We start from the raw sequence: 9440 nt of genomic DNA on the forward strand, positions 1-9440 counted from the left end.
CTCGATATTCTAAATTACGAAGAATGTGGGGGCTGTGCTAACCAACTCTTTTATAATAATCACTAGTCCTGAGGGAGGAGCCAAGGTGAAGCTTGTCACAGGTATGCTGCCATGGATAGGCACCAGGAAAAGAAAATTACGGTAAGTATGGTACATTTTTCATTTTTTTGTTTATTCCCTTGAAATGTCTCTCTTAAAATAAAGTTGCATGTTTTTTATGACAATAAATATGGTATTTTTTTTTTGTATTGGTTTGATACAGTAAATTTGTGGCACAATTCAAAGTCCCAGGGGGCAACTCTGTGTGCTCATCTTTACTGTTGCAGAAGGCCAATTATTTGACGGTTAGTCTGTCACCAGCAAATTCTGGAAAAATATCTTGCCTGACTCCTTCTAATTTGTTGGGAATTTTTTTTTTTTTCCCCAATATGTCAGAGGGACACAGACAATACCCGCCCTCCGCCCTCTGGCTTGTTGGGAAAAGCTTTCCAGTGTTCCAGAGAGAAATGACAATACATGTTGTACCCACCGCTGTCTGAATTGGGGCCCATTATAAAGTGGTACTCAAGCCGGTCCAAATAAAATGAAATATAAAAAAAATCGAATAGTCGACTTTCAGTCTCTCTTTAATGTGCCCCTGCGCCAACCCCCAAGTGGAAGGCCAGTGTTGCTGAAATTTTACCAATGACTAATCTTCAGACAATCCAAGGGTGGCCATACCGGCGATTTGCTACTTATCCTGTGCTTTACATGCTTCCTCAATAACAGACCCATGTCTTAACTTGGCACCCTAAGTCTAGCCCTGCTTCAGTAGTTTTGGAAATCCCAGTTTGATTCCCCTGATTGGCTTGCACCTACGTGTGCTACCCAGTGGCAGTCGCCTCTCGTTATCTGGCATCTAGCTGCAGGTGTAGGAGACTTTCCTGTAGGATAAATCGTACACCTGCCCACGGGCAAGCCTGAGATAAGGCTAAAGTGGAGCTGAATTTATTATTATCCGAGTCAGCTGAGAAATCCCTCCAACGATCCAGGCATACGATTTACAAAATGTGTTTGAGGAGGTAACGTGCTGACGTCACCACGCCATCTCATTGAGGACAGGATTTTGAAGCTGGCTTCCTTGTATATGGATTTTTTTTTTACTTCTACGTCTGCAAGTGCTACTTTTATTTGTTTTACATTAAACTATGATATAGATCATGCTATGGTCCATCTTATTTATTTTTAGGCCGTTTGTTGAACATTGCTTTCGGAGGTCACGGCAGCTTTGGTTATTCGCTTGTGAGTCTGTGTCAGCACACATGCATTGCTACAGTACTTGGTGCTAAAAGCCTAGGCTGGGTTATAGCCATATGTCTAAGTGGCTTACTTTATGGTAAGCATGTGTTTGTGAGGTGGTGGTGCACACGTATGTGGATCAATCCCGTGACCACGTCTGTGTTTAGACAAAACGTTGGGAGGCGGCGCTTTGACGTCACCGCGTTGCACACGTGAGGACCCCGGATATCCTGGGCACACGCTTCATACACAGACCGGCCGGCTGTGTTTTTATATGCTTATTGCCATTGGACTAATGTAAGTGCAATATATCGTTTTTTAAATAAAATTGTGATGCAGTATTACGCTAGGAGTCCCCTTTGATCTCTCTTTACATACGTTGGAGTAACTATTTGGGCTGCCCATTGAGAGAACCATAAGTGGATGGATGAGTGAGTCTGTTTTCCCAGTGGAGAGTGGATATCGTTATTGCTGTTTTTTATTTGCTCTGTGGTAAGAGTCAGTGTTACCCGTTGGTGGAGGTCTCCTGATCTGTCAGTTATCACAACGCTGTGGATATATTCAACACTTTGGGACTTTTCTCTATTATCATACTTGGGACTGTGTTTTTATACTCATTCAGCATTTTGTTTGAGTACATTTCCCTCTTTTTCACCAATTATTGTGTGGACCACATCTATAGACTTTATCTGTTATGATTATTTTGGTTCATGTTTTTTAGATTTGCACATAACCACTCACTGGGTATTTTTTATATGCAATTTTCAATCATTTAGCGCGACTCCTTTTTCTGTATGTATGTGGATCAATCACTGGGGTGTCCATTAATGAATGTAATCTCCTGTGCAAACATTTGGAACACTTTTCCTGCCCTGCAATAATCTATGGACTAATCAGCACAATTTTTTCTTTCCGATCCTGTTTTGCGTTATATCCCACAATTGATTGCAGCTTTTGAATTGGTCCATCCTATTTATTTTTATTTTTTATTTATTTATCGAATCTAGCACATTGTTTCTCCTTTATTTTACTAATGAGATTTTAGCCATGACCTCAGCCTCTGTTGACCAGGATGTGGAAAATCGAACCCTGGCACCAGACTAATAACACAGTTTTCAGGTCACCACCAACAGATACGAGGCATCCTAGTGAAACACTGGTCTCTTCTGATGGGTGACGAGGTGGTATCCAAACACCTTACCAGCCATCCCCAGATCACATTCAGACGATCAAGCTTGTTGCGTGATCGGCTGGTTCATAGCCACCATTCCCCCCGGAGAGACACTCCGCGGGGTCTGATGGGTACAAAACCTTGCCATAAATGTCCTTACTGCAGATACATCCATTCAGCATCAACCATTTCACTCCCAAATGGCTGTTTATTTAAACCTAATTTTTCAGCTGTCAATTGATAGGCATTGTATATATTATGACATGCACATGTAATGCCTTTTATATAGGCAAAACCAAAAGACCATTTTTTCATCGCATTCGGGACCATGTATCCCTTATTGTAAAGAAAAAAATGGAGACCCCAATCAGTCGGCATATGGGCCTATTTCACCACTTTGACAGTTCTGAAATGCACTTCTTTGCCTTGGAACATATTCCCCCAGGAGACCGTTGGGGGGGGGGGATAATGACAAACAGCTCCTGCAGAAGGAAGCCAAATGGATTCATCACTTATCAGCTCTCAAAATGCCAGGTTTGAATGATGGATTCAGCTTCAAACCGTTTCTCTAATTATTCTTGCTCATCTCATTTCTTTCTGTATCAGGTTTTTATTTTCATTTTTGCGGATTTTTGCATATATGTAATGTTTGTCTATAATGTGTATTCATGTAACCAGTCAGTTGCCTTGTCTCAATGTAGATTGTTTGCTGGACATCCCGACTAAGCCTGTGGACACCCAGTCCAAATGCATGCAGTGGCCAATATTTGAATTTTAACATTATAACCTTCTGCGTTTTCCATTTTTGGACATTAAATGTATAAAGTTGTCCATAATTTGCACAACATATTTCCGATTTTTTCTACCCATTTAAATATATGAACTTGTTTTGCCTCTTGTTCAAAAGGCTGCCTCCTTGATCTTTCCCACTGTGCGATTGGCTACATGGGCACTAGGGGCGCACCCGGTATTAGGGACTATTGGTCATAACTTTCTCTCTGAGTGATCCCCCTCAGTTTGTCTCACTGTCATCACTGCCTCTCCTTTTGCCTGTTTTTCTTCCCACCACCAAGATACCGGTCAGGCGTACAGCTGAGGACGTTAGCGTTTTGTGCTGGCTATCCTTCCAGCTTCCAAGATGGCGCCCACACCATCGGCGTCACTTCCCACGCCATAGGTGTGCTGATGGGCGTGCTATACCACTGGGCACGCCCCTAGGGACGGGCGGCGGCTTCCCCAATGCGCGTCTGCACGCCTCCTCCCTTACATTTTCTCTTTTATTGACACCGTTTAAAGTCCCTGAGCTTGTTACCCTCCCTTACTCCAATATCAGGATGTGGAAGTTTTTCTGGAAAGAATGGTCTCTTTCTATTCACAAGGACTACAGCCCTGACATTAATTATAAGGAGGACCATCCCCCGAAGAACATGGAAGAATCAAGGAACACCGGGAGAACCCCAGAAAGAACCCCTGAAAGAAGAGAGGATGCAGAGGAGGCAAGAGAAAACATAAGAAGAAAAAAAGATTGAAAGGTGAAGGGATCTTCAATCTGAGTGGGCAGCCTTTAACTCATGAAGAAATTGGGGGTCCTAGATAAGGGCCTCAAATGCACCCCCAAAAAACTTGGATAAATTTGGGATTGGGATTTAGAAATACGTCAGAAAACTGAACATTAAGAAGTACATCATCAGTATTCCCTTCAAATCCAACATCATACATTCAAATGAAGAAATCACACACACAACACTTTAACCACTTAAGGACCGCCTCCTGCACATATATTTTGGCAGAATGGCACGGCCGGGCACATCCACGTACAGGTACGTCCTGTACTAGTACCCAGTCGTGGGTCGCGGCCGCACGCCCCGGTCCGAAGCTTCGTGACCGGGACCGCAGGACTCGTGGACCCTTTCGCTGCTGGAGTCCCGCGATCGGAGCTGAAGAACGGGAAGAGCCGCGTGTGTCCGCTATAAATGGACCCTTGGACAGAGGAGAGAGTTATCTTGATCTCCTTTTAAAGGACATGGTATATCAATTAAAGTCTTACGTACAAGATACTAGACATGCCCTATCTAAACTAGACCTACTAACAGTAGAAGGTGACGTATGGTTAATAGGTATTGATGTAGAGTCACTCTACACATCTATTCCACATACCTGTGGCATCAAGGCTGTTAAGACTTTCCTTGAACAACATTATCCCCAAATGGCACACCAAAACAAATTCCTTGTGGATTTACTCCACTTTGCATTGTCCAACAACTTTTTTCAATTTTCCTCACAATATTTCCATCAGATTAAAGGAACTTCTATGGGGGCGGCCTGGGCTCCCACCTATGCCTGTCTCCATTTGGGATTATGGGAGGAGGAAGATGTCTTTACCCTGCCACAATATCATGACCACGTGCAAACGTGGCTAAGGTATATAGACGACATTTTTGTCATGTGGGCAGGTGACATCGACTCCTTCCACATATTGACCAACTTATCAGCAACGTGAGGAATATTCATTTAACCTATACTGTCGACAGGACCTTGATCCCCTGGCCTCGAGGAAGGCAGAATCACTACCTTCCGCAAGGAAACAGCAGCAAACACCTTGCTACAGGCAGATAGCCATCATCCACCCTGGCAAAAAAACAGCATCCCTATTGGGGAATTCATGCGAATAAAGCGAAACTGCTCCGAAAAATCCAGTTACAATACTGAAGGTAAGGAACTATATATGAGGTTCTGTGAAAGGGGCTATTCACATAAACAAATTAAATGGGGTCAATTCACAAAGCTTTTTTTGCCGATACCGGTCGTTATGTAAACGATTTCACACGTTATTGAAGCAAGTCCAATTCACTAAACGACTTAACGCTTGTAAAAATCATCAAATAACGTTTCACTACACGGAACCGATATTTTTAGTTTTGAGTCGTTATTGAACGTATTGATCGTTGTTTTAACGACTCAAATCGTTAAATATGTACAGAAGTGCAATTCACAAAGGTTTTTTAGACAGTTAACGATCGCTAAGCAATCGTTAAATAAGCACCTCCCTGAGGGTGGCGTTATGACATTTCCCAGGCGATATTTCATTTGTTGAGAGGAATTTTTTGGCGGTTCAGGCTTGTAGTCAATTTTGTTAGGAGTTTTGTGCAAGATGGAACCATTTGGATGTGCTCTATTTGAACTGAAACTGATCCAGAGGCGAAGAAGGACACGTCAGAATGTCGTTCAGATAGAGAAACGTGTATTCCGTTCACGTACCTTTTTGGATCAATTTACTGAAACCCAGGTGATAGCCAAATTCAGATTATCCTCTCCCATGATACATTCCCTGTATGATGAAATACACTTGGCCCTAGAAACACGCACGCGGAGAAGTAATGCAGTACCAGGTCTTGTGCGTTTTTTGGCAGTACTTCATTTTTTAGGAAAGGCCTCATACCAACATGTCAGTGGTGAGATTGTTGGCATCTCACAACCCAGTTTTTCCCGCTGCTTGGTGGAGGTCCTGCAAGCACTGCGACAACTTGCTCCAAAATACATACACATGGGCAAGTCACGTGAAGAGCGGGATCAAATTAAACGTGTTTTTTTTGACCTAGCAGGAATGCCCAATGTCATTGGGGCAATAGACTGCACCCATGTGCCATTATGTCCCCCATCAGAACAGGAGCACATCTACCGAAACCGTAAGGCTTACCATTCACTCAACATCCAGGTGATCTGTGATTCAAACCTCATAATCCGTGATGTTGTCACCGGCTTTCCAGGATCCTGTCATGATGCCCATATATTGCGCCAATCGGGAATATATGATACTCTGGACAAGGACTTAGAAAATAATGGATGGCTGCTGGGTAAGTGTGCTCCACTGTTTATTTTATGGTGTGTTTTCCAGTTATAAATGCGTTTTTATTTTTTTATTCCATACTAGACTGACATTAGTGCTATATCAGTAACATGACAGCTCAACAGCTTTACATTAATCAGTATTTCAAAAACATGTAATAATAAACTCAGAATTTAAATGTCCAAAATACTTTCAAGTACTTTTTAGTTAGCTATCACCTGGTTCAAGGTCCACAAATCTTTCCTTTCTCATGTGAGGTGTATTGTTGTTCCACATGTTCCGTGTGCACTGAAAAGTAGTCACTACTTCAAGCTTGCTTAAGTGATGTATTACACTATCATATTAAGACATCACATGAGAGAGCTAGGAACTACTTATCAAAACACACATGACCAAGGTGTGCCAAAGAAGCCACCCACCAGAATTAAGTACAGTACCTATATGTAAATGATTGCAGCATAAGATGCAACAATTGTGTCAGTAGTTGATTTACTTGAATGTATAGTTAATATTTAAATCTGGGAGTTCAACACTATCCCATACGTTAACCCCCCAATATGCATAACATCAAGCAGCACTACCAAGCACAACAATAACCCCCCCCCCCCATTGTGCATATGTATTGTACATGAAAGAGACATGTCCCTCTGGTCCTCCGTTATAGTCCCATATGAGGTCTGCACTATAGTATTGAAATATCTATGACAGGCAGACTTTTCCTCCAGCATGCTTTGTTTTAATAACATTCACATGCACTACAGTAAGCATGGCCCACAACTGTGGTATGCTGTTGTGTTGTGAGTTAAGTACCATTAATGCTCAATCAAAAGTACAAGTCCAGAACCTTGCCCCCCAAATAATTTTAAAATGTGCTTTATTAGACGTATGTTATCCATATGTGACTAACATTGGAAAATTTTCTAAAATGACCACACAATTGGCCACTACATCATGTGATTTAGCATGATTTCTTCTATACTTACAAATAAACTTATATTGTTTTAAAATTTATAGGAGATGCTGGTTACCCCTGTCTACCATGGCTCTTAACACCTATCAACAGGCCATCCTCTCCTGCAGAAGCAGCTTACAATGTTGCTCATACCAAAACACGAGTGGTTATCGAAAGATGCTTTGGTGTCCTAAAGAGCCGTTTCCGTTGCATGTCCTTGTCTGGTGGATTCCTTCAGTATTCCCCCAGTAAGGTAGCTGATATGTTCCTAGCATGCAGCATTCTCCATAACATTGCAAGGCATGGAGGACTACAAGAGGAACTAGACACCACAGTGGAGGATGACATGCCCACAATTCCAGTGGAAAATGATCACAGGGGAAACGCAGCAAGAAGTAAACTGATTACAAACTATTTTTCAGGTAATAAACCACCGTAACATGTTTTTAATTTTCCAAACATCATCAGAAATGATCACACACTTGCATTATTAAGTTGAAGAGACAGACATGCTGTAAAATGAATTATTTGGGCTGATCTTGTTTATCAATGTCAAATCTTAACCAATGATGTTTTTTTTATGATTTCAGGTTAACCCAACTATAAAAACTTTGAAGAAATAACATAAAATTAAGACAGGAGTACAAAAATTGCCAAAAAATGAATCTTTATTTTGTTTTTGTATTTTTACTTTGTTTTACTTCTTTTGCATTTATTTTTTATCTTGTAAAACATTCAACATTAACAGTTTCAAACATATAAAATAAAAGTTTCACTTAAAAGTCTTCTACAAAACAAAAGTGTGTTTGAATTCTTTATTGCAACAAGTGTAAGTTATACACGCAAAAATTCTGTTCATCTGCCAATAAGTACCAACATTTTTTTGACATTAGTGAGAAGCAATAAAATAGAAGACCGAACTGTGTGCCAAAGACACTTGAAATGCTGCAGTTGCCTGAAACCTGTCCTTGCCAGAAAGATGGTGAATGAAATGAGTGCTGTTAACTGCGCTGTGTGGGAGAGGGGAGAAATGAAATAAAACTAAAATAAATACCACCAATTGGCGTAATGGCAGATGGCTATAGCCAACCTAAGGTAAGGAGAGTAAGTGACCTGTAAAGAAGCCGTTGATATGCAAACCAATAAATAACACAATAATTGAATCATAATATTATATTTTTGGTGTGATTTATTGTTTTGTATATCATCACCTTCATCACTGGTCACTTAACTCTACCTTTGGTTGCCTATAGTCATCTACCATTACCCCAAATGTTATATATATTTTAATTTCTCCTCTCCACCCCACACCGCAGTTACCATCACTCATTTCATTACTGAGAAACAATGCACGTTAGTTAAAATGTTAACTACTCCAGGCAGGGCATTTGAAAGATGGAAAAGCGGTCGTCTACAACTTGCAGAAACATTTTTAACCTCATTAGTCAGGAAATGATACCTACATTCCATACCAATAACATGTGGTTTCAAAAGTAACAGAAAATCAAATTACAGCCAACACAACATCAAAAATATATGGTTGGGCAAGATGGAGTATGGAACCATTTGGATGTTTGTTTTTTTAATATGAATTAAACTACTGGCGAAGAAGACGACGTCAGCAACTAAAATATGTATATTTTGTTTTAAACTTTACAGAAACACAGGTGATATCAAGATTGCAATTATCAGCTACTTTGCTTTATTCTTCATAGGAGAAAATACACATTACTTTTGAAAACCACACAGAGAAACATGGTCCTTGCTGTGACAACAACAATGGATGGCGCAGTTTAGTCACAGAGTACAGATACAAATCCAAGCACTTGAGTGAAAATATCAATAATTTACATCCACGTGGATAAAATATATAAAAAAAAAAATTTAGAACCAATAGTGTGCCTTCCTGACGGAAGAAAAGCATGAAAAACCTGTCACATTTTCCAGATTTTCTGCTGTGACAAAGGGACAACTCTGTCTGTTTCAAATGCGTTGACGTGATGTTATGTGATGTATTCTCCTATTGAACGAATATGATTGATGCTTTTATGTAGTGCTGATGAATTATATCTCTACTCTGTAACTTCAACTCTAGTATTATTGATAGTTCACTTCTACTTTTCAACAATCCTACCACTTTTTTGCCTTACAACAAAAAAATGGTTCTGCTTTCGAACAAAAAATATACATGT

At 40.5% G+C, this 9440-nt stretch overlaps 2 protein-coding genes across 3 annotated transcripts in view; one reads left to right on the forward strand and one right to left on the reverse strand.

Annotated features, from left to right (window-relative positions):
- The first annotated feature begins 5222 nt into the window (after nucleotides 1–5222).
- LOC120924676 (putative nuclease HARBI1) lies at nucleotides 5223–7901 on the forward strand. 2 transcript variants are annotated; one of them, XM_040335675.1, is made up of 3 exons: nucleotides 5223–6303; nucleotides 7311–7670; nucleotides 7839–7901. In XM_040335675.1, exons 1-3 carry the CDS (start codon nucleotides 5601–5603, stop codon nucleotides 7841–7843), a joined length of 1068 nt encoding a protein of 355 aa, XP_040191609.1. In that variant the 5' UTR covers nucleotides 5223–5600; the 3' UTR covers nucleotides 7844–7901. The 2 variants fall into 2 exon arrangements, with proteins under 2 accessions (XP_040191609.1, XP_040191608.1); XM_040335674.1 differs by lacking the exon at nucleotides 7839–7901 and having other exon boundaries at nucleotides 7311–7720.
- Nucleotides 7902–8927: 1026 nt separating this feature from the next.
- LOC120924677 overlaps nucleotides 8928–9440 on the reverse strand; it is a 5035-nt gene continuing 4522 nt past the window's right edge. Inside the window, exon 8 of the mRNA XM_040335676.1 lies at nucleotides 8928–9440. This exon is cut by the window's right edge and continues 752 nt beyond it. The gene's annotated coding sequence lies outside the window, so the exon portion shown is untranslated.

Source organism: Rana temporaria, chromosome 1, assembly GCF_905171775.1.
Source record: "Rana temporaria chromosome 1, aRanTem1.1, whole genome shotgun sequence".
Taxonomy (NCBI): Eukaryota; Metazoa; Chordata; class Amphibia; order Anura; family Ranidae; genus Rana; species Rana temporaria.